The sequence below is a fragment of the Cyrtonyx montezumae genome, unplaced genomic scaffold (assembly GCF_038088225.1).
Source record: "Cyrtonyx montezumae isolate F1298 unplaced genomic scaffold, pur_monq_1.0 scaffold_22, whole genome shotgun sequence".
Lineage (NCBI taxonomy): Eukaryota > Metazoa > Chordata > Aves > Galliformes > Odontophoridae > Cyrtonyx > Cyrtonyx montezumae.
Window position 1 is genome coordinate 2665198 of NW_027071959.1, and position 24801 is coordinate 2689998.

At 51.1% G+C, this 24801-nt stretch overlaps 1 protein-coding gene across 1 annotated transcript; it reads right to left on the reverse strand.

Annotated features, from left to right (window-relative positions):
• Positions 1-9588: 9588 nt before the first annotated feature.
• LOC136049798 (uncharacterized) lies at positions 9589-22668 on the reverse strand. Its single transcript, XM_065738292.1, has 5 exons — positions 22614-22668; positions 22276-22423; positions 20548-20635; positions 19951-20061; positions 9589-10051 (listed from the first exon to the last, which is right to left on the reverse strand). The coding sequence occupies exons 1-5, from the start codon at positions 22666-22668 to the stop codon at positions 9833-9835; spliced, it is 621 nt and encodes a 206-aa protein (XP_065594364.1). The 3' UTR covers positions 9589-9832.
• Positions 22669-24801: the final 2133 nt, after the last annotated feature.

Sequence of the window (24801 nt, forward strand, 5' to 3'; positions counted from 1 at the left end):
AAATGACCGAATAAATGCATTCAGATAGTGCTGTAATGGAGAAAAATTCAGTGTCTAATGAAGGGATTGTTCCCATCCCCAGACTCTAAAGATGAATGATGGTGACTATGGTTTGAAAACTCTTTTTAGTTTAAAATATTGCTCCTTGGTAAGGAAAAAAAAAGAAAGTACAAAGAAAAAAAAACCAATCCGGTATAGTTTTTACCAGGAAAGAGCTGCATGCGCACAGAACAGAACTGTCGCAGCCAAAATTGCATCGTATATCATAGACCAACACTGGGCAGATAATGGCAAACAAGTTCTGATCAGGGAGTGATTATTGCTCCTCGCTCCAAGCGCTGATGTGCGGCGCAAGCTGACTACGGCTTGATTTCCTTTAACTGAGCTGACCTTTGGAGGCTGGAATTAACCATGTGAGCGCAGTGGCCGCTAAAATGAGGTGTCAACCTGAAGGAAAATTCATAAAGGAACGCAGTGCTCCCTCCTGCACGGCTCCTATTTCTGTCTGGAATGGATTTTGCTCTTTCTGCATTGTTGCTGTACGCCCTCGTTCTTAAAGAAGAGCATTAAAAATTTAAAGGAGTGACTCGTCACTGACAGTGTGACATGATCTCGCAGTCATCTTGCCTCTGGTGGAGGTCTGCAGTCAGCCGAGCTATCAGGTGTGCCTGCCTACAGCAGAGGGTTGGAACTAGATCTTAAAGGTCCCCTCCAACCCAAACCATTCTATGATTCTGTGATTTCTGGCCTTGGCAGAAATGGAAGCGGAGGGAGTTGTGATGGGATCATCCAGCCCAGCACCAGCATCCCACTGAAATCGAAGGCAAATTGGTTTTGGTACAGAAAGGTATAGAAAGGATACTGAGATGAAGAAACCCTGGGTGGGATGGAGTTTGGGAATTCTGCTGCTTGGAACTGTTCAGTGGTGTGGGGTCTGTCACTGCTGCAAGGGAAGCCAACCCATTGAGGAGCCCTTGGCCAAAGCTTAGGTCTCTGCTACATGCCCCTGCACTGGGCTTCCCGGGGAGAAACCCTGAGAGGGAACACCACATCAGCACACAAATCATGCAGCATGAAGGATCGTGCATGGATGAATCACAGAATCATGAGGACAGGACACGATCTCTGAGATCACCCAGTCCAACCACCATGTCCCTCAGTGCCACATCGCCGTGTCCCTTAAACTCCTGTGGGGTGGGTGACTCCTCCACCTCCCTGGACAGCCTGTACCTCTGCCACAAGGACAGCAAGAAGTCAACTTGCACCTTCTGTAGCTAAGAGAGCACATTCAAACCAATGGGATGAGCCCCATTGCTCACGGAAGGGACGTTCTTGCATGGCAGCTCAGCTGCACCCCTGCTTCCCTCCAAGATACTGTTGTGTCATTCAGACTCACTCTGCACTGTAAAGCAGAACGAGGCACACAAGAGCTGGGATCTGCCACCGTTTGTTATTGAGTTTGTAATGCGCAATTGTGGGAATGATTATAATATCACCGACTGGATTTCATCTGTCCCTGCGCATTCAGACAGGCAAGCCTAAATGAACAGTGACAGGAAAATGTTCTTGTTTGCACACAAATACTTTAATAACCAGCAATTTCGGAAAGATGAAAGTAGAAGAAAAATAAGTTGAAGGCCAAAAAAACTCACGCATTAAATCCTGCAGAGAAGTTAACTCTCAGGAACAATATCATTAAGGCTCTAAGTATACCCTGAAGAGTGGTAAAAGCAACCAAAAGGGTTAACTTCTTCCCCTCCCCCACCCCCCCCTTATATCTCTCACCCAGCAACCCCTGCTTTGCATGCCTTTTAAGGCAGCCAGGAAATTATATTAATTTCTCTAATGTGTGCAATGCCATAAGTTCCTTTTTTAATTATTATGATCAAAATATTGCTTAAAATTAAAGGCAGCTGCATTTGTTTCTGACGGATATCATAATTGCAATTGTAAATTGGGAAATGTAATGTTTCCTGGTGCTGCTGTGAGTAATGGCTCTGAAATCATTATAGATAGGTAGATATAAATAAACCAAGAGATCTGTGAAAATAGAGCAAAAGCAAGCTAAAAAGGGTAATTAGTGGAGTGAATGGGAACAGAAGAGTCCAACGCTCAAACAAGATCTACAGATTCAGTGGAGTTCTATGGCTGTATTTGTTGGATTTTGCAAACAATAAAATAAATAAAATAGATAAAATAGATAATAATATCTCCTCCAAAAAGGAGGGAAAAAAAATCTCAAAGAGAACAAAAATGAATGTGACCTCTGGATTTACTGTGAACTTTTCTTACTGTCTTTTACGCCCTGCAGGGAGATAATCTTAAAGCCCAGGGCTATTGTATTTATTATGGAAATGTAAAATAAAGGTTTTCTGGCACTGAGGTCCAGGCAACGGGAAAATGGATGGTGTTGCAGTGACGTGCAAAGGTAGACCCTGAGATGTAAGGAGCAGTCGTGCTCCAGCTGGCTCTTCGTCAATAGCAAGGGTGGGATATTGCTAACAGTTGTGTAGGCTTTAGGAGGAGTGGTGCAAAAGGAGAGCAGTGAATTGGAGCCCTCATCCCGGGGGCTGTGGTCGCTGGGGTGGTGTTGCTGGAAGTGTAGCACGAGAGTCATGCTGGAAACTGTGGACTGAGCTGATGACTCACTGGGAGGATAAATGGGGATGGGAAGGATGTCAAGAGCTGTACGGCCCTGGAACAGCTCCCGTTGGAGCAGCTGACCGTGCAGCTGGGGCTGCTCCAGTGCGGGCAGAGCGAGCACAATGCGGACGCCGAGCACTGTTTGGAAGATGCTTCTACACACAGAGTTGTGGGCACGTGAAACTGCAAAGAGCTGTGGAGCTCTGATGCTCTGGGACAGACCGAATGGGACTACTGTGGTTTCACCCAAAGGTTTGCAAGGGTCAATAGTGCTGAAATCGTCTCACATCTGCTGAAGTGACACATGTTCCTGCGTGTGGAAGAAGACATTTCAGTCCCCGTTGGAACAAAACCTCAGAATTGGGCTAACTGGGCAAAATTCCACGAAAAGCCAGTCCACCCCATCAAACTGATTACCATGAACCACTTTCCATCTAGCAGGGGCAGGGGCAGAAGTTCAGAGTCTTCTCAGGGTTCATTAGAGTGATAGGACCATTATTTTCCTTCTTCAGCTCATAGAATCAGCTCCTGGAATCATCTCCTGGCAGCCAGAACCGAATTTAACAAGGACACTGACCGATTGAAGAGCCCTTGTGCATTCTGTAAACAGTATTGATTTTCACATTCACAGAGAAATGAATTAGATGCCAATTGTATATGAACTGAGCCACAGCCTCTTGTACACAGCGTATCTTCCTACCTGTGTGAATAGAAGCACATCTCGGTGCCCTTAAGGGAAAAAAGAGGTTGAGGGGAGCAGGAGTAGAGCTGTGGGACTAACAAAGCTGTCTCCAGCCCTCTGCTATTGTCAGTGAGCGCCTTGGGGAACCCATTGCTAAACTAATCAGGCTGCTGTATAAATCCGTAGAGAAACAGATTTCAGCTCCATGATCACCGTGCTATTGACATACATGGTTATAGAGTAACCTCAGCCCTCCTAGCTCGAGGGGACCAGAAGAGAGAATAACTGATGGACACCAAGTGAAGAATAGGACGCCAAACTCCTTCTGCTTCACAGAATGTTTTCACTTGTGCAATTCCAGCTGCATTTTTATCCTTGTGCTTGACAAACAACGAAATAGAAACACAGGCTGTGAGCATAGCCATCATCTCTAGGCTAGTCCACATGACTTTTCGTTTCCAGAGCTTCAGAATTGCTGTTCATGACAGTGGTCCATCTCTGGGAGACGGAGGGATGCAGAGGTCCTGGGGAACAGGCAGGATTTGCTGCTGTCCCTCCTGCTCTGGCCACATTTGACAAGGGCACAACCTCATGTCATGAAGCTCCGTCTCATGCTCCCATCTCCATTGCCCAGAGGAGCTCAGACATTGAAGCCAGGACTGCTTTAATCTTCTGCAGGCCTCTAATGACTCTGAACCCTCTGTCTAACATCACTCAGCATGACTGCTTAATTACAGTAATTAGGGAGCGTGGTAGAAACCTGTGCAGTGTGAAGGAGGCCCCGCTCTCAGGAAATGGATTCTCTGTCAGCTGGGTCCATTAGGAGGTCAGTCTGCTTGTCAGCCTCCATCTCCTGGAACATCTGTGCTGGGTGTGGGAGGCCACGAGGCATTCTGGAGAGGACCCTGTGTCCTCAGGGAGGGGATGCATCTCATCCACCTTCCTTCCTTCCCATCCCCAGGGCTGCTTTTAGGCTCTGAGCTCTGCAGCAGTGAAAGGGCATTCCTGGTTGCCCTTTGGGAACAGCCTTGGGGAGGTGCCCCTAGTTGGGATGGCAGCAGTGGAGCCCACTTGCCTACCATCACCCCCATCATTAGGGTCAGAAAAGACCTCTCAGATCCCCAAGTCCAACCCCAGCCCCCCATGCCCACTGACCACATCCCCAGTTGCCACATCTCCACAATTCAATTCTTGAACACCTCCATGGATGGTGACCTCACCACCTCCCTGGGCAGCTTGTGCCAATCTCAACCACTCTTCCTGAGACTCCTTCCCTGAGCCCATGATATCCCCATGCCAGCACACGTGGCATCGTTTCCACCTCAGTGGGAGATGCTGAGCACCCAGGGGTGCAGACTAGAACCTGCCCCCAGCCAGGACAGAAATAACCCTGGCCCCCACACCGCTGCACGAGGAAGGAGCTCTGAGTTAATGAACCATAAATTCCAGCTTAATGAGTTTTATACTGAGGAGAATAATTAATGTAATTAGTACTGATATGAAAATGATGGTACTCGAGCCGGGATTACGGGGGGGAGGGGGAATGGGAGGAAGCTTGGAGGAAGCTTTCAATCTGGGGTGCTGCTCACACGGAGGAATGGGGCTGGCTGCACTCCTGGCAGATTTTAAAGCCTCACCTCCCATCCACCATAAAGAGAAAGAAAATAGAGCATGACAGCGTAGCAGAAAGAGATCGGCCATCCCTTTTTGCAGCAGAGATGTGGAATCTTTAATGCAGCCCTTCTCTGAGCTCTCCTTTAATTTGCAGCTCCCCCATTCCACTCCATGCTCACGGTGCATCATCTGCCCTCCACGGTGCCTATTTTTTGCTGCCGAATGAAAAGCTCTTTCTAAAGCTGGTTAGGTCCGAGGATAAAGCAGCATCTTTTCAGCATTTTTCAGCATTTTGATACGTTTTATGTATTTTGTGCAGCCCAACGGTTGGTAAAAGCAATATTTTAGTTTCATACGTATAGATTTATGCCTAAATTTCTAAATACACACTAAGTGACTTATCAGAGGAACTCTGGTCTAAGAGGGGCATCGATCGTAGCACACTGTCATGAGAGAAAGAGACCTCAAAGCTCATCTGAAGCGCTGACCTGCTTCCACACCCAGCCATGGAGGGGAGATAGGAACAAAGCTGTGTTTGGGATCACCTTTGTCTGAGCAGTGTCGTTCCCCCAACCCATGCAAAGCATCCCTGGTAGCACTGTGCATTTTGGGGTGCCCTTGCAGCTCTCAGCCAGCCCCAGCAGCGGGAGCTGCTGTGTATATGGCACCAGGCAGAGGCGAACTTGACTTCTTTTCTTCTGTTCCGAAAGCAAAAAACAATCCCAATGGGAGGTGCCATGTTCTGGTCAGACAGGATAAACCTGTCTGGCTTAGGGCAAAGTGAGGGTAGCACTGTCAGCAGCCTGCTTTCCCTGTCAGGAGACTGGATCTATGTGCTGCCCTGCACCACGGGTGGGTGGGGGCCCTCCTCTGCCCCAATACTATGAGAAACTCTGCCCTCTGCCATCTGTGCACCCAGGTCTGAAGCAGAACTGTTTCGTAAAAGAGCAGAGGCTCTATCCATGTGCAGTGGAGCTTTTCTATCAAAAACATACCCTGCGGATTTCCCATTCTCACCATCAGTGGTTTGTGCTAAAAACTCTCTAATGGTGTATTGATCAAAGCTGCCTGATTGGGCACCTCGTAAGGAAGGGCTGGATTGGATTCACACCCCAGAGATGAAGACATTGCATTCCCTGTGTGATGGATGGGGCAGTGTGGGGGCTCTGGGCTCTCCCATCCCCGCTGGCTGTAAGCAGCCCCTCCAAACAAAGGCAGGCGAAATGTGTTTGTCACCTTAAAGCATTCAGCTCACAGGTAGGTATGGAAATCAGGGTGCTTGTATAAAAAGTAGGCTGGAGAGGAGGGAGCCTGAGGGGTGACTTATCCCATTGCTTCCCCCTGATGGCCTCTGGCCTGGAGCAGGGTTGCTGATGGCTTTGAGCCTCTTCCACCCACTCGCACTGGGAAGAAGGCAACAGAATGAATGGGGAAGGCACCTCCCCTAGGGCACCTGGCTGTTCTTTCTGTTTGTGTGGCTTTGAGGGCAGAGCTGCAGCAGCAATGTGCTCCAGGCACTGCCCTCCTGGGTGTGCAAGACTGGATGTGATCTGAGCATGCAGGGGGTGATGTATGCAGCGAACAGTGCAGGAATAAGTCTGCACTGGGAGAAAGGAAGAGGTCAAGTGTTTCACAGCCAAGACAGTGGTTGTTAATAACTCTTCAGTTCACTTTTATTTAAGTTCTGTGATCAGTCATTTCCATCTGCAAGAGCTCTTGTGTCAACGCCACCGGCACGTGGAACAGAAATTGCCACATTTCACCCCGGTACAAAGCAACAGGAGGAGCAGCTTCATGTCTCACACGGGGAATAACACCCAGCTCCCCATCCCCAACCAGTTTCCTGCTCGACTTGTTCAGCCATCCACCCTCCAACGTTATCTTTGCAAATCGGTGCACGCGGTGGCAAGAGGGGAACTCCTCCCATCAGCACTGCGGGGTCTGTGCTCCTGCGAGGTCAGCGTGGGCAACCTTAGCGTGGAGCAAAGCTAGTGTTCAGCCCCTGGCATCAGGTCCAGGGAAGTTTGGAAGCAGTCATTTGGCAAACGTCGTGCAGCCGCGTGGAAAGGGAGGGAGGATCGGAACATTGCTGTGTGTGGCTTTGTAAAACCAAAACATCTGGCTCGGATCGTGCTCTGTCTCTGTCTTCAGGTGGGGTTTTGCCTCTTTCCCTAATTTGGTGCCATGCACAGGCTCTCTTTCTGCCATTTTTTTGAGACCAGTGTGTTTCTTAAGGAGAAGAGAGAACATCAAGAGGCAAAGAGAACCAAGGCATCCCTAGGCTTAGTGTATGTACTGTCAAGCGGCTGCTTTGAATTTAGGCTTCTCTCACTTTTCCCCATTCTGAGGACTGAAATCCTTTCACTTTGCTGAAAAGCACAGTAAAACCCTTTGTGGCAGCCATCTGTGGGCAGCTCCCATTCAAAGGTGCACAAGGAAGCCGGGCTCTCTGTAACACTGCAATCTGTGCCTCTGCATCCCCCTCCTCCTCTGAGCACCGGCCTCCAGCCACCAGCGGCAGAGGAAGCCCCTTGCAAAATGCTGTCTGGCAAGCAGCCATTTCCCCTAGCTTTTTTCCTAATGCACGTGAAGACCTGACCGTATTCCACTTCCCATTTAAATGTTTAGATCCGGCTGAAACTGCAGCAGATGAAGGCTCCCAATCAAATCTACTTTAATTGCTGCTGTGCAAGCAGCATCCTGCTATTACAGGCATGCAGGCAAGGAAATGTGGAAGGTTTTTTCTCAGCAGTGGTGCTGGGTTGGCTCCAGGGTGTCAGAGACCCCAGGGTTTTCCAGCACTGCTCCACTTTTCTTAATAGTGTGACCAGAAGCAGGCTTGACAGAGTCCAAAGCATGGTTTCCCCTGTTGGGCTGGATGTGCTGCCATGGCTTCAGCTCAGAGTGCACCCGGTTCTAGCTCTGTGGTAGCCAGAAAGTTCTCCAAGGTGTGTTGAGAAGAAAACAAAAGGGAGAAAAATGCATCATCCGAAGCAAGACACATAGCACTGAAGTCCATTGCTGTAGGGATGTGCCTGGCTGAGTTCTCTGGAGACAGAAATAGAAGTCCAAATGACTCCAAAAAGGCCTCAATCAGTCAAGACCAATAGTGTGGCATTGGGAAGTCACACCTCATGCTCTAAGGCAAAGTCCTTGAGTTCCTGACCATCTTGGCATGGGAGCACTGCAGGCACTGGAGCACAGAGAGACTGCTGTGCTGTGCAGGCATTGCCAATTTCAGCCGGAAAAGGCAACAGCACCTTCTGCCTGCACTCTGCCTTCCACCCTCCTGACACTGGGACCCTCAGCCACCTCCCCACCCGTTTCTCATCTATCCCTGCAGGGACTCCATGAGGCTGTGCTTCACTGTGCAGGAAGGGGAGCAAGCAGAGTGAGTCCCATGGCTGCTCCAGGCGATGGGGACAAAGAAAGTGCATAGAACAACTACAGCTGCTTAGATTTGGATGTACAAAAATAAAGAGGTGCCGGAGTGCTCGGGCAGCACCCAGGACAGCACCCTCTCACCCTGCAGTGAGCTGGGTGCGTTGCTCACTGGTGGAAGTGGCACTGGAGCTTGGTTTAGTGTCTGGGCAGCAGGATGGTGGTGTGGTTCCTTCTGCTCCCTCCACACTCGGCTCTGACATCCTCCTGGCGTCCAAAGCGATGCTGTCCACAGAATGTCCAATCCCCAACCCGAGACAGAGGAAAGCAAATGCCCATTCTCCAAGAGGGCACACCCCCTTGTTCACACCCCAACCTCACCTCTTCTCCACCACAGCTGGGTGGAGCAGGTGAAGGTTAACCTCAAGACCAAGCTGTCTCATTAGATTCTCCTTCCTTTTTCTCCTCTTCTTTGCTTTTATATACATATAAGTGTATCTCTATATTTATTTTTTTCCTCTAATACAAGTGGACACAAATGTGATGTGGAGGAGATAAATTCCCTTCTCTAAAACACTTCATGGTTGCAGGAATGTACACGTTTGGATTTGCATACCCACACACATTCCAAACATTAGAAAAAAATATATAGTCCCAAAACTAAGATGCTTTAAAAAAGGTTAAAAGGCCAGATTCCTCTGTTGGCTTTTATCCCTCATTTAGAGTAAGAAGATTACCTGAAATCGTGACTTTTTTCTTCATATTCTGCCTGAGTTCATTTTGAAATCCCAATCAATGTTTGGAGAAGAGGGGGAAAAACTAGTGGGGAGTCACGCTGGGCTTTGAAAAGGAAAATGAGAGAGATCGTTTTCCTTTCTAATTTTTTCCCCTCTGAGTTTCAGGTTATAAGAAGGTTATTCAAAGGATACTTTCTATGATGTGTTCACTTTGAATGTATCCCAGTGCCATCTGGGTTAAAAAGAGCCAATCCAAGCAATTGGGAGTGGGAACAGGAGGGAAAAAGGACAAACACAATCCCTAAACCAAGCCCTTCCCTTTCTTCTTGGGTTGGTTTAGAGCATCTTTCTTTAGAAGCATCTTATTTGGTTCACTAATCTTGGCTGGTTATCTCTTCGCAACAGGGATCTCCTATCCCCACTGCCAAGGGGGAAAACCATTTTCTCCAAAGGGGTTGTGAAGAATCCACACCTGGCTACTCTGGTGCAAACAGCGTAGAGATAGCCAGCTTGGTACAGGAGGGCCAGCAAGAGGAAAAAGAGACTCAGGGACGGGACGAGATATGGACGAAGGCAGAGTGTTCCCTTGGGCACGAACAAGCCAGGCAGACACTTAACCTAATCATGTCACTTACAATTGCACCCGAATTAAAAAATCAAAACCAATCGATAAAATAAGCAAAGGGCAAAGAGGGGATTGAAAGGCCTTGGCTGTTGAGCAATGGGGTCGGGAGGAGTGAAAACCGTGAGCGTCTTCGTTTCACTGTGCTGATGTTTAAACGTACTGTTCCTTAGGACAGATGTACGGAGCCCGGGAGCCGGGAGGAGGGCAGCAGAAGGAGATGTCTGAGTGGTGAGGATAGAGGTCTTGTGGGAGGTCTGACAACGGGGCGTAGACGTGGGGGATCTTCTGCAGGTACCGAGCGTCGTGTGAGTAGCAGCGGGTCAGGTAATCACTCGCATTCGGTATCTCTGAGTGACACTTTCCAAAGTTCTGTAAGCAGAGACAAAAGTCAAAGGGTGAAAACTCCGCCGGCCATAAAGCACTCAGTGCAGCTCCTTGCTGACGCTCACATACAGCAAATAGGATGGGAAATTAAATAGTTCTGCTTGCTGCTTCAGAAAAATAGAAAGCCTGGTGATAAAGCCTTGCATTTCAACAGTGCTGTTGCCATTCCCGAAATATCCATTGGACTAAAGAATATGTATATGTTTTGCATTCTTTGCCCCTTGCCTCTATGCTCTCTGCCTCTCTCAATACCACGGGCAGTGGGGCAAGGAAGGGCGGTTTATTTACAACTCTTCCACACCTGAGCTTTGTAAAAGCAGCGCTTGTGTGCATCGTTAGTCCAACACAGACCTGTCCTCTTTTGTACGAAAGGGCACATTTGTCTGACCAGCAGCTCTGGAGGTACAATAGGTTATTGTGTCCGATGTTTAGCCAGCAGCCAGGAGCGCGTGCTGAGCTGTACCTGTGTGAGCAGCTCCTTTGTCAGCCTCAGCACCGGGCTTGTGAGTCAAAGCAACCATGGAGAATGTAAACCATTGGCAAGACGGGAGCTCAGAGCAGCTCCAAGCAACCCCACAGCCCCTGCTCCCTGTGGGGTGGCAGAGGTGGGATGCTCCCTCCTGCCCAACACCCTTTCCTAGGCTGAAGCCCTGCAAAATGACTCAAGCAAGACTGACCATGACCTTGCTCTCACCGAGGGCTAATCTCATCTCTAAGAGGCAGCAAACCCACCAGCAACAGCCTTTCATGTCTGTGGTTTGATTTGGGGCTGGCTGAAGTAAGTAACTCGCCCTTGAGTCCTTCCTTGCTCTCTTTGAACGTGGCAGAAACAGTCGGTTGAGTGAAGAGGACAAAGATTTGACCCTCAGGAGAAAAAGCCTGAAGGAACAGAGCAATCTGCTCAACTCCTCCGCTGCCAGTTCCCGGATAAATATTTCACCAGGACGCTTAAAAAAATCATGTAGAAAACAAAGTGTCGACAATAATTTATTGATGGTTCAGACTGCTTGCAAGAGACAACAAGGTTGGAGGGCTGGTGCTCTGAAGGCAGACAAGGCCACAGGAGGGTGGGGAGTTGGAGCACCGGGACAGCAGCTGCAATGCTAAGGACAATCTGACTTTCTTTTCTCTTTCCTTGGCAAAATGGAGTATCCCACTGGTACCTCTGACATTCGTGTGGGTCATTCCCACACCTATCTCGGAGAAACAGAATAGTTTGAGTCGGAAGAGACACTTAAAGGCCGCGTGGTGCCGCTCCCTGCAGTGCTCAGGGACACCCACAGCTCCATCAGTGCTCAGAGCCCCGTCCAGCCTGACCTTGGCTGTGTGCAGGGACGGGGCAGCACCGCCTCTCTGGGCAACCTGTGCCAGTGCCTCACCGCCCTCAGTGTAAAAACTTGTTTTACAGTGGACCACACACATCCCTGCAGCATCACACGCTCAGAGAGGCAGTAACTTCTATTCCAACTACACAGCATCAACAGGGACCCACTCCATAACAGGAGAAGGGAACAGGGAACAATTGATTGCTATTCCTCTGATTATATTAGGTGATAAAAAAGGGATAGGGAAGGGGTAGCACCTAAGGATGTGCAAAGGTCCTCTCCCTGTATAATTTGTGCTCGGGTTGCCTTGAAAGCAGCAGAACACATTTCTGTGCCTATGGGGATGGGAGATGGTGTTAGCTCCTGCATGGTGAGTGGGTAACTAGAAGGGAGGTGGCCTCAGTGACTGAACCTTAGTGAGATATGGCAGGCAAGAGGGGATCTTTCCCTGGTTAGCAATCTGTTACCGTTCGAAGAGGAGAACAGGTTTGCATGTGTTTTGGGCATGCAGTAGGAAAGCAGAGGGCTTCCTACAAATGTGAATGCTCAAAAGGTCTCACAGACAGAAAGGTCTAATGGAAAAGAAGTTCTGGTTTAACACACAGAGACGTTTTGTGTCTGTTGCTAGCAGCCAGCAGCGAGGAGCAGAAGGGGCAGTGAGATCCAACCTTACTGGCTGCTTATGGTTCCCCAAACCACACATCTTTCTGTCTGTCCAGTGCTGAATGTGGGCCTGAAAGAACCGTGCACAGAGCAATGCTGGAGAGAACTGGTGCTGTTCTGTCAGCACTTCTGGCCACGTGAGTACAGATATGCTCTCCTTTTCTTTCTGGCTGTATTCTGTGCTCAGTTCTCAGAGCAGGGCAGCTGGACACCTTGGGCAGAGGGTTTCCTGTCTGCTTTCACCCTTCTGAGCATGCGAAGCCAGGAGTCAATTGCACCTGCTTTGTTTCCTTATCTGCATAGCAAAAAGGATAAGAACAGAATCAGCCTGGTGTTTATTAACATGTTTAGCAGGCAGTGCCCTTTGACTTCCTTCCCCATTCCCACTGTGACTTTTTTCCAATCTAATTTATTTTTAACAAAGTTTGAAATTAAATTAGGGATAATGAACTAATTAAATTGAACCGGCACGCAACTCTGCCACCTTCCCCCACCTGACTTCCCCTTCTTGCCTTTGTTTCCAGCTTGGCTCTGTAAAATTCTTCATTATCTGGGTTACATCCTCCCCCCCCTCCCCGGTTTTATTTCCAAGAGCTTTGATTGAAGGGGATGTCAGGAATCCATCCGTTTCAGAAAGCCTGGCAGATTACCTTTAAACGGTCTTTATTTGATTTAATTAGCTCTCATTTCTGCTATGACTTGTTCTCAAACCTTCCCCATCTCCTCTGCACCTGTCTTCTCCTCTCAGACATCCCTCTGGCACTCCTAGCTCCCTCCAACCTCACCGTATCCAGCACTTCTGATCATCCCTAAATAATCCATTCTTGTCAGTCTAAAAGTGAAGAACTCCTTCTCAGTGTCCCGAGCGTTTATCTGCTCTCATTTCTGGAACATCCCAGAGGTGAAATCCTCAGAATGAAGAGAAGGAGCTCAGGTGAGGGATGCACCCACAGAGGCATGCAAGCATTATTTATGCAGCTAGCACACTCATGAGGTTGTGTTCCACCAACTGCAGCTACTTACCTGCTCTCTGCTCCTACAGCATCATAGACCATCCGTAACCTTAAACGTTTACTCCCATGCTGTTTCTCTAGGAGCCAGCCCCTGTACTCTTTATCAGGGTTGGAATCCTCATCCTACTGATGGGAAGCTAATGAGGAGCCACCTCCATGCTTTGCTTTTTTTTTCTCCTGCACATTGGAGATGGGGTTGTTGAACAGGGGATGCTAAGGCAACTTTTATTTTTGCGTTAATGGGGAGGAAATGGAGTAATTGGGAGCTGAGGCAGCACTTGCTGGTTCTCTGATAACCCCAGCTCAGTATTACAGTGGGTTTATAGGGATGTGGTTTTATAGGGGCGTTCAGAAAGCAGAGCAGAACCCTGCTCTCTAATTGGCTGGGATCTTGGTGCGAGTCTCGTGGTTTGAGCTGTTCTTGCTGTAATGGGGACGAGAAATTCCCAAATAAAGCTGAGAACAGGAGTGTGGGGAGGTGAAGGGGGAGGAAATAATTAAAGAAGCATACCAAAATCGCCCTGATCTGCCGTGTGCCTTCGCAGGGAGATTTCGTGGCGGTGAGATTACACCTTCAAAGCACCATATGACTGGCTTTATTTTTGCTTCACAGAGACTGGGAGGATTTCCAAATTTGGATTTGGAGGATTACTGTCCTTTTGCTGACAATAAAATCCCCCACCCTGGGGACGGTGAGGTGAGACCTCACAGGATGGATTAAGCGGTGCCTGCCTTGCTCTTGGTCCCAGCGTGGCCAGGAGCTGCTGGGAGGCGGGTAAGGGGAGCAGCCTGATGGCTGAAGCAGACAGACCCCACAAGGGAGAAAAGCAAAAGCAAACCCATCCACAACTTACTGTCCAGTCTCGCTCGTTACGTCTACGAAGACCTTGATCCTCATTCTGGGAGCAGGGGTGGGCGAGACACCGCAAGAAAGAGAGGTTACCGCTGGATCCGGTGCCTGGCCGTGCAGACACTTACCTAGGAAGGCTTTTGCTACAGCGGGGGAACTACAGGGCTCCTTCCAGCACGGGAAAACCAGGGGGCACAGGGGTAAGGCACACGGAGCTGTCCCACCATAGGCCTTCCACCTAGCTCCATCACCCACCTGCTGGCACTGATGCTCTTGGGTTGCAGTGAGGCTTTTAAAAAGCAGTTTTCCTCCTGCTCATCCCCCTGCATGGAGCTATTCCTAACTTTCCCAAGGACCCAGCTCCTTTGCCCTTTATTGTCTCCTCTGTTCCCAAGCTATTGCTGCCTTTTGCCTCCTTTGGCTCTCTCTGTGAGCTGCAGAGCCCTCCAGCCCTCCCTTTGCCTCTTTGCTATGCACTGAGAACCCTGTGAGGCTGTAGCCCCATTGACCCCACAGCTCCTTCCTCCCAATTATAAGGCAACAAAGTTGAAAAGAGCAAGATAGATGCTGTGGTCACCAAACCATGGGACATGGATGTGGACTAGGAGTGAGGGAGAGCTGTGGCAGAAGAGGGAGCTGCCCATGTTGTTTTCTTGACCAACAGCTGTTGGCATCACCCCAGGTCACCTCCCATGAGTGGAAAGGAGGAATTTGTTCCATTTCAGGTGGGGAATTGGTACCTTTAATACCTGAGAAACAAGTGTGATCATAGGGTAAGAGGATGGGAGAAGACCTGAGGACACTCTCCCTTTGAAAACACCATTCTGCTTCAATGAGTCGCTGGTACTTGGAGAGAATGCAAAGAACCACTCATGGGCAAAATGCAGGCAGAGCCCTAAGCAGTCCCTGCTGCAGGACCTGAGCTCCAAGGGCCCTGGTGGTACTTGGGGTGAAACAAATAGAGAAGTGGTCATGTCTGGTCTCTGCTTTTGAGCAGGAGAGAACCAAAAGAAATAATCTTTCTCCCCCTCAAACATCAAAACATGCCATCTGCATCAGCCCTCTGCGACACAGCCTCTTCTATTGGGCATGCACCAGCCTTCCCTGGCTGCCTCTTTTTCCCTGACTTTCAGATGCAAGAACCTTTATGTGTTCCCATTTCTCTCACGTACTCTCCCACCTTGTTCTTTCACACATGCACATATGCTCCCTCTTATCTATAGTCTCTTCCACGCACACAATCTCTCTTTTTTTTCCCCATCTCAGTCCCCTTCTCTTTCCTTCCCCTCGTCTGGGTAGCCTTGAAGGCACTTTTAGCATCTCCTAAAGTTTTGACCTCCTGATATGGCTGCTTTGCTCAGCAACGTGTCCCCTTACCAAAACGCCCCATATCGATCTGCACCCCTCAAACCCACCTCGTTTCTCCCTGTGCCTCCAGCCAGGCTGGCTGTGAAACCCAACCATTAACCCTTCCCTCCCACATGCCTCACCTCCCTGTAGAAAGCAAAGGACAACAAGAGAGCATGCACAGAAGGCAAAGGCATTCCTCCAGCCCCTGACACAAGGGCAGCGTGCGGGAAGAGAGGGGTGGGTGGGATGGATTAGGAGCACTCCACGACAAGGACAGGGGATGCAGGGACTGCAGAGAGGAGCACAGTGAGGAAGGCAGAGTGCAATTGTGTACCTTGAGGCCAGAATCTGAGGGGAAAGGGCCTAGAGTGACATGCGCTAGCGTAAGTTGGGCTGGATGGTTGCATACTCGACTAGGTCTCCGCCAGCATGGATGGAGGTCCGAGGACTGGGTGACGAGGCCAGAGCGGCCGTGTCCAGCTCTGCATAGTGGACATCACAGTCCTTGGTGCCAGAGTTCTGGAGAGAAGAGAGCAGCGAGGCAGTGGGGGGGGAGGAGGGGACAGGAGGAGGGGTTTGGGGGGTCAGGGAGGTGAGAAGATGGGAGCCGAGCCGGAGGGAGTGAGTGGATGAGGTGGGATGAGGTTTGAGTGATGGGGGGAGGAAAAAGAAGAGAGAAGGGTGAGAGGAGAGGAAGAAAAAACAGTTAAAAAGAGGGAGGGAGGGATGGTATGAGCAATCAGTCAGGTGAAATACCAAATCAAACCCGAGGTCCCCATGTCACTTCTCCCCAAAGCCACCTGCAAGCCCAAAGACCCGCAGCCAGGCTGGTGGCACCATGCTGCTCCCTGCTGCCCCTCACCCCAAGACCAGCACTGACCCCAGCCAGGCTGGCTTGGTGAGCTCAAACCTCGCAGGATACCTGAACCATCAGCTCTGAGCCAAGAATTTGGGGTTTGTGGGCAATAGTGATGGGAAAGGATTGAGTCTGGGGTGTCAGGACGGAGTTATCTGCAGGGAGAGGGAGTATTACTGTAGGGAAATGGCACTGCTTAACTGGTGCTGCTGTTTTGCCCTGGTGTGGGGCTGTTATGGCTTTTCTTTTATGCCACGGTTTTGCACCAGATTTGACTGCACGTTATGCTACAGCAGATGAACTGTGCAGTGTGATTTTGTGGTTGTGATCATGTCTAATAGATGCCAAAATCATCCTTCTTTGGCTTGGAAATATGGATGGGCATTCCCTTTCTAAGCAGCTTTAACAGCAAGAGCTGCATGAACGGAATATTACCCGATTTGTCTGATCACTCCCATCCTGATGTCACTCACTCTTTGCACACAGTTACGGTCAGAGAACCTTGGGAAGCAGGGTGACCTGGAAATCTCAGTGCTCAGGGGGAAGTGAGTCCCCAGGAGGTGGAATGGTGTGTGTTAGGGACATCCCTGGTGTCAGAGGACAAGGTGTGAGAGGTGCCCTCGCCCCTTTCCCTGCAGAGGGTCTTTAATTCCTCTGCCAAGCACCTGCTAAGCCTCTCTGAGTGGAGAGAGCTGCCTCTTCCAAATGGAGAAGGGGCAGGGAAAGGGGAAAGCTATTCCAAAATGGCTGCATCACGCAGCAACAAGGCAAAAGTGGTTGAATCTGAAAATATTTCTCTGCCCTGTGTTTGGAATGCCCTCAGCCCCACGCCGGCTGTGGCAGAGCCATTAGCAGGAGGCCCTGTAACGAGCTGGGTGTGTGCCTGCTGCTGGAAGGGCTGTTCAGGGCTCTGACACTCTGAGTGCCTACGGGCAGCGAGGAGGATGAACAGTGCCAGCTCATCTCAAACCTCCACCTATGCTCTGCAGAGCTCTCCCCTTCCTCTTCTATCTCAGCACCCTCTCTGGTCTCAGATAAAGTCGGGCTGAGCCTTGAGCTCCTTCCCACCCTGTTTCCCATCTGTCCTCCCCAGATATGTTGCTTTCCTCCGGAGGTGCTTGCTCTGGGGAGTCCCCTTGCTCTCTGCTGCTCTCAGGCTTGCTCCTGCTCCCTGCTGCTTGTTGGGAGCAGAATTTATTACAATATCAATAATGTGGCTTGTATACAAGGTCTAGTACTGCTACGTGCAAACGCTCTTCGTAAATCATCAGCATCGGCACCCTGGTAATTGCTCTGTAAAAAGGAGGAATTATTCTGCTGTCTGCAGCAAGGAAACTTTCCCTTCTACCTGTGCAAATGGGCACTGCTGACGCTCGCACTAATCCCACTGCCGCTCCCACGTGCGCTTCGCTTCCACCCCTTCACGCTCCTCCTTGCACACAATATTTGCATGACACGGATGCTTCTGTGCACACAGGGCGTGCCCCTGGCTTTGCACACCTCGCTGTGCAATGGGTGTTTACAGACACGCAACCTGCAGCACGCATCCACCTTCCATCCCATCCGCTCCTGCTGAGATACCTTCATGCACACCAAAGCTTTTGCCCCACCAGGGCTCAGAGACAGTGCAGGCAGCACCATGATCCCTTGCACGCTTCTGTACCCTTCATGGTCTGCTGCACTGCCCTTGCACATCTGTGCCATCAGCTTTATGTTCATATTCCTTCCCACGCCCGTATCCACTTGTACTCCCCTTTCCAGCACCTGCAGATGTGCCCCAGCCCGTATATCCCGACCTGTACCCCCCTCCAGCCCCCTCCTCTTGATTTCTCTCCTCCTGGCACCTCTCCCTCTTCCCCCTCCCTCACTCTTTGCCATCTTCAATCACTTCCCGACTCCCCTTCTCGTGCCATGAAATCGCCCTCCCCAGGCGGTGGCTTTCACGCAGCTGAGTGATGAAAGCAGTTTATCCCAAATTATGAGGTTGTGCACAATTCACTTCAAGCACAATGCATCCTCCCCGTTTTCCTGCGAAATCAGTTCCCTTCAGTTCTCATCTTCTTCCACGCACTGTCAGATTTCCTGATGAAGCACAAGCAGAACAGGAATATCCTGCCTTTCCCTTTGCCCTCCCCTGTGAAGGACCTCAGACCCATGTGTATGGTGGAGCTGCTGCTGGGGAAGGATGAAGGAGGAATGGGGCTGTGTCAGACTGGCAGAGACCCAGTGGAGCTGCAGGGAATGGGTGAAAAAAGTGCCTCGTGAGAGTGGTTCTGGAAGGAGAGAGGCAGGAGCTGGCTCTGCAGGGCATGGCAGGGCAATGTGACGCAGCCAGGCCCCAGCTGTGCCATCGGAGCAGCACAGCCCTGTTTGGCACAAAGGGGCTCCTTGCTTCCCGCTGCTGGTCACGAACTGGCACAACCTGCTGCCTGCCCAAAGGATGCAGTGATTTAGCAAGAAAGGAGAGCGAGCCTCGGCTCGTTCCTGGGGCACAAAGCCAAGATGCTCTGTGTGCAGGCAACGGGAGCTTGGGAGCGTTGCGAGGGCTGCCAGACCCAGAGGGCAGGTCCCCCCCCAGCTGTGCCACACAGCTGCAGCAGCTCAGTCACCCGGACCTTGTGTCCCCAGCACTGAGGGATTCTCTTTTTGGGCAGGAGCAAACTGCAGCTCATTGCTGCTGGGCTGGGAGCGAGGGTAAGGAGCAGAGTGCCAAGCATGGGATGTGGAAATGCATCTTCTCAGACCAGGATTGAGAGCAGCAAACTCTGTTCCCATGGTTACGGAGCAGCTACCCATCAGGCCCCATCTCACATCACTAGCTCTGCCACTTAATTAACTGACTGCTCGTTATTTCCCAAAATGAGCTCCTCCATCCTCCTGCTCTCCTGAAAAGCAGCTCTCAGCCGCTCTCCGCAGAGCAGCCCGTCTGCCTCCAGTGTCCTGTGCTTTGTTTTCAAACCCACCTGCCTCACTGAAGGGGCTGGAGACAAGCCCAGGGCTGAGGGAGGGCTCCAAGAGGAGGTTTTTCTTTAGGGGCATCAGCCACTTTCAGCTTGGCTGCAGTAAAGAGGATCACATTGGCACGGCTCAGAGCAGAGATGCATCTGAGCTGTTTTATCACCGATGCCCTCAGCATCTGTCTCGCTGCTGGCTAAAGGTCACCGGGCCCCGTCCTTCTGTTATCTGCACATCCGAGGGTCATTCCAGGCTGAACTGGAGGGTGGCACTAATTAGTCACGTTCATAAATTATCCGTCCGTATTGGCTGGTGATTATAAGGCCTTGGCAAAGAAGCAGGTTCGCGTGCTGATACGTTGAGGCACCTGGCTTTGATGTCGAGAGCTGCAGCCCTCGTGTGAGGTCCCACCAAGGATGCAGGGAGCAGTCCCATGATGTGGGGTGAGGGAGGGATGGATTTGTTTCCCATGCCTTTGCCCTCTTGTATCTACATTTTCTCCACTAGCCTTGCTCCCTGAAATTCACCCTCCCCTGCCTGGCTGCTAGCATCTCTCCCTGACCCTTAATCTCCCTGCTGCTGCTGCCTCACATTAGCATCTCCCTCTCTGCCACTGAACAAATCCACACAAAACAACGGGCTTTAAGGAACTTGTCAGTGGAGAGTCAAACCCTAGCACGCTGTGCCTGGCCAATAATTGCTCTGCAAAGCTCTGCTGCAGATCCCAGCCAGCTGCAGGAGGGTTATGGGTGGGGTACCTGACTCGGCTGTCACATGAAGGCTGGATATGGGGTCTTTTGCCATGGGGTGAGGGATACTGGGTGAAAGCAGTGAGGCTGAGGAAGGTATTCTGAGCGCCCTGCTCCCCTTACCAGCTTGTCAGTGTAGGTGGAGGGCTCGCTGGCTGCCATGTCATAGTATGGGGGCTGCAGAGGGAACTTCTGGAGCTCCTCCTCATGCTTCATGTTGTCCAAGTGAACCACCTGTAACAGAGAGAGAAAGGAGGTGAGGAGCAAGCACTATCCTCCTGCTGCTACCTGGGGCAACCTCTACCTTTTCTCTTGCTCCTCCCATACAACTTGCCTCCTGCTCTCTTTATTTCACTCCCCTGCTCCTTTTTCTCACAGCAGCCTCTCGTGTTCGCAACGGTGGTGATGCTCAAACCCTCACACCCAAGGGCCCATCTGGATGCCACCTCAATCAGAACCCAATTGCTCCTGAAGGGAGAAAACGGGGTCCAAAGTACAGCTCTCAATCTGTGCCCATCTTCAGGAACCACGGTCAGACAAGTCCTCACCCACTGCCCCCCAAGTGCCCATCTTTGGGGATAGGGAAAACCTGCTGTCCCCCAAACTCATGCCACGGGTTCCTGGGCTCTTGCAAACCCGGCCATCCCAAATCCAGGCTCTAAGGGCACTGCCTGGTCCCCTCGCCATGGGAAGGATCTGGCAGCAAGGTGGAGGGCGTACCTGGATGTCTTCAGCAGTCAGGTGGCTTTTCAGCTCCTGCTTCCTCTTCGGTGGAGGGGCAGGTTTGTGGGAGGGAGGCAAGTCAATGCTGAGGGGAGAGAAGAGGCAGCTGATTAGAGAGCAGGAGGAAGGGGTCTGCCTGCTTTTATGTGCCACAGCAGGCTGGAGCCTGCACGCACTGAGGATTTGACTGTGTTTGTCACCAAACTGTCAGCATAATCATATGGGTTATTCTCAGCAACTCCCCTCTTTTCTTTCTCTCACCCTGATTGGAATTGTTAATAGGAACAAACACCCTCCTATCTCCCCGCTCCCATTCCCAAGCACTTCCCTGTGTCAGATTGCAGAGCAACGGGGTGTAGCTGGGATCCCTGTCTCTCAGTGCTGTTTCGGGGTGGCTCCAAGCATCCCATGGGATGGATGCTCAGATGGTGGCAGTGGGCTGGTGGCCACTGCAAACCAGTGAGGTCATGGCACACCCAATAGGGGAGTTATTTAGGACTGTGGCCCCTGCTACAAGTTTTCCAGTGGGAGCTGGAATCTCCCTCATCTCCATGCTGTGCCATTCAGGATGTTTAACCCTGACCCCCAGTCAGGGGATCGGCTTTTGCCCCAGAACACACAGGGATTGGCAGCCGTTATAATCCCAGCCTGGAGCCTGTCTCTGCACATTCCGTCTGTATGCACAGATGTGCCTAATCCTTTTACAAAACTTATTAAAACTCCGATCCACTAATTAGCCAGCTTCCCCTCCCCTCTCCTTCTACAAACTTCATCAGATCTCCCGACTGGGATGGGCAATTTTCCTTGGCAGCACGGCAGATTCCAGCATGGGATTGGGGTTATTGGTGAGGGGAAGGGTGCAGTGGGCCCGTGGGGATCTGCAGGACATTGACTTCATGGATCTAAAGAAAAGAAACAGTATGAATTCTGCGAGGCTCTGGACTGGGCTCCACCATCCCTGCGCTCAGGGCATCGTTGTGTTTCTATTCTTGGCTAAAGTGACTCTTCCTTGCGCCTTCCTGGAGGGACATTGTGGGAAATGGATCGTCTGAATGCATCTCTGCTATAGGGCTGATGCTGTTGATGCAGTTTCACCTTGTGGTGCTGTTCTTTATTTGTGTGCCCTTCTGTTTTCCCCAGTCCCCTTCCCTCCCTCGCTCGCTGTCCTCCCATGCCCTCTCTCAAAATGGGATTAAATGGAGCACAAAATGTGGCCAAATGTAACAGCGATGGTGGGGGGGGGAATGGGGGTGATAAAAGCAACTTCCAGCCTTGGGGTTTGGTGCCTCTCTGAGAGATGGGAAGGGAGGGGTGCTCCTGTGATCAGACAGAGCTGTGCAGGGAGTGGCTGGGAAAGGTATTTCTGACTGAGGGGCAGAGAGAAGTGAGCCTCTGCCACAGGAGAGCACCTGGGTGTGCTCCAGCATCACCTTCAGGCTGGCACCAGGTGTAGGTGGATGGGAGTCCACTGTGAGGGTCTATGTGCAGCATCAGGTGAATTGTGCTTCAGCTTCCTCCGACGGTCAGGGGAAGCATCCAGAAATAAGAGCAAACAGGATGGAAAGCACCAAGGGGCAGGAAGGAGGGAAATGAGGTGCAGAGCGTGGCAGGAGGGGATGGACAGCAGTAAAAAGGCTCTGTGTGCTCGGCGAGGCCAACTGCACTCTGGGCTGCCCTACACCACAGCGGTGCTGCTGTGCTCCCTGCCAGCCCAGGGCTACTCACAGGTCATGGTCTGCCTCTGTGCGGTCCTTCTGTTGCCTCCTGTAGACGATGAACACAGTGACAGCCACACCAAGGATGAGAGCAGCGGCGATGACACCTCCCACAATGCCAATGATGCCTCCCAGGGCACTCTGAGGTAGCGGCTTGTCTGCAACACACAATGAAGCACAGGAGAGAGGGTTAGTGAGTCCAACAAGGGGCAGAATCGGGCTCAGGGGGCAGAGGGTCCAACCCACACAATCTTCACTGACTTAATGCACAGCTTAGAAAAGCTGAGGACCAATAGGAGGTGCACTGAGGTAGGACTTGCCTCAAAGCCTGTCACCCTGAAGCCTTACAAAGCTGGCTGCAGGATGTAGGGGTGAGGGAGATGGATCCTCTCTTGCACTCCATCTCCCGTTCTCCCCATGGCTGCAGTGCTCAGTGACATGGGCCAGCTCCTCAGCAGCTGACATGGCCCTCGTGCAAAGGAATCCCATCCCATGGGCTTGATGGGAAAGCGCTTTGAAACGTACGATAAAAGGATTTAATTTGCTCTACCTTCCAACCTAATTAAACTTGAAAACTAGCTAATTGGTACTTTGTACTTACAGCTCCGGCACTGATGAAAGAAGGAGATAATTGGAATGGAGGAAGAAGGAGGAGGAGGAGGAGAAGGAAAAGAGATCCAGGAGAAGGGAGCGAGACAAGGATGAGGGGAAAAGGTACTTTGTAGAACGTGTCTGTCACACCTCATTCTCATTTTTTTCTTGCTGCTCTGGCTCCTGGCTGCTCCCAGAGACTGGATACTGCACTACACAGCCTTGGTTCTCCCACTCATCCCCAAGGCCTCAGAATGATGCCCACATACGAATCACATAAGCACACGTACCCAAACGATGCAGGATTTATCCCCTTCTCACCGTGGGATCAGCTGAAGGTTGGACCTCCCTACCCCCCACCATCCTGTGTGGGGCTGGGTCCTTGCCATCCGCCCCGTTCCCACACAGCCAGCCCTCTCTGGCATCCAGATTTGCTGCTGTCATGCAGGAGTGAAATGAGGTGCATAAACATTTCCCAGGGCATTGCTTTCCGGGGTCTGTACCAGTGAGTTGGAGAGCTCAGATCTGCCAGGTTAACTGCGTCAGTGCAGCACATGTGAACCTGCAGCACGGTGCCAAGACGTTGGATGCAGAAGTTGCCCTGGGAACTGTCTCAGCACGGATCCCCCACCTCTTCCCTGCAGAATCCATGCAAACCCAGTGAGGACACCCCAGAGCCTGCATCCCGTTCCCAATTAAGAGCTCAGAGCTGTATGTCTTCCTGCAAATGGCAGGATGCTGCAGTCATCAAAACGCCTTCTCCGCTCCCCACGGGCAGTCACATTTCCCCCTCTTCCCTTCTCCATAAGCCACATTATCTTGTAAATAATATTTCTGTCTTGAGACAGCTCTCTTGCAGAGAGGCAGACAGCTGCCACGTCACAATCCAAGCCCCCGAATGGCAGTTGTGACTGTGACAGTGGAGAATCTCCCAATCCCTTTGGCTAGGGCATTTCCTTGATGGATTGGTCCCTAACGGCTCTGGGGCTGCAGGTAGTGAACTGGGCACATCAGCCCATAAATCAGAAGGTGTGTGTGTGGGGATGGGGTGGAAGGAGCGAGAGGGATGAGGAAACAAATGAGTAGCACTGGAATGGATCTGCGGGAACTTAACAGGGCTGTGTTATAGCAGAAAGGGGCCAGGGAGAGTTAGAGAGGTGAAAATGAAGCCATCAGTCTGCGGGGAAGAAGAAAATACAGGGTACTGGGTAAAGGGGAGAGAGAACGGATGACATGCAAATTCCTGATGTTTTTCTTTAGGATGAGAAGTAATGGCCTTAAGCTGTGCTAAGAGAGGTTCACTCCAAAACAGTGGGCACTGGCACAGCTGCCCAGGGAGGTGTTGGGGTCACTGTCCCTGGAGATGTTCCAGAACCGTGGAGATGTGGCACTTGGGGACACAGTCAGTGGAGATGGGGTGGGGTTGGGCGTGGGGATCCGAGAGGTCTTTTCCAACCTGAACGATTCCCTGATTCTATGAATTAGGGGAGAACAAGGAGAAATGCAGTTGTTTTTGGGTGTCTGTCAGAGTGCCTCCTTCCTGCCAAGCTCTCCAGGCTCAGGTGTGAACACCTGGGTGCGGGTACCCATCCTGGCTGCCTATGGTAACACTGCATGGCCAGGCAGTGTCAGACCCGTGTTACAAGCCCTGACTTTGCAGGTGCAGGACTTCTCCCAGCAGAGATGCTGGGCACTGGAGGAGCCTTGCTAGGAACTGGCAGAACTTCACTTCTCCTTCCCTCTTCTTTCCTTTATTTCTCTTCAATCATCTGCCTTCCCAGCTGCTTCTTTCCTCAGCCTCCCTTCCCCTGGGCAGAGCTGCAGCCGGTGCATTTCAGAGGGCTGCTGACCCCAGCACCTCGTGATGCTCCCTGCTTTTCTGGGGGCACGATGGCTGCAGGACAGTGCTGGGAACCCAACAGAAGGCACCGGGAACACCTCGGGA

Coding starts and splice junctions, on each gene's coding strand:
- LOC136049798 (XM_065738292.1), bottom strand. CDS start 22,668: ATGGAGTGCAAGAGAGGATCCATCTCCCTCACCCCTACATCCTGCAGC. Junction 20,636..22,275: donor ACAGAGGCAGACCATGACCT/GTGAGTAGCCCT, acceptor CTCTCCCCTCAG/CATTGACTTGCCTCCCTCCC. Junction 10,052..19,950: donor CCACCTACACTGACAAGCTG/GTAAGGGGAGCA, acceptor CTCTGCTTACAG/AACTTTGGAAAGTGTCACTC.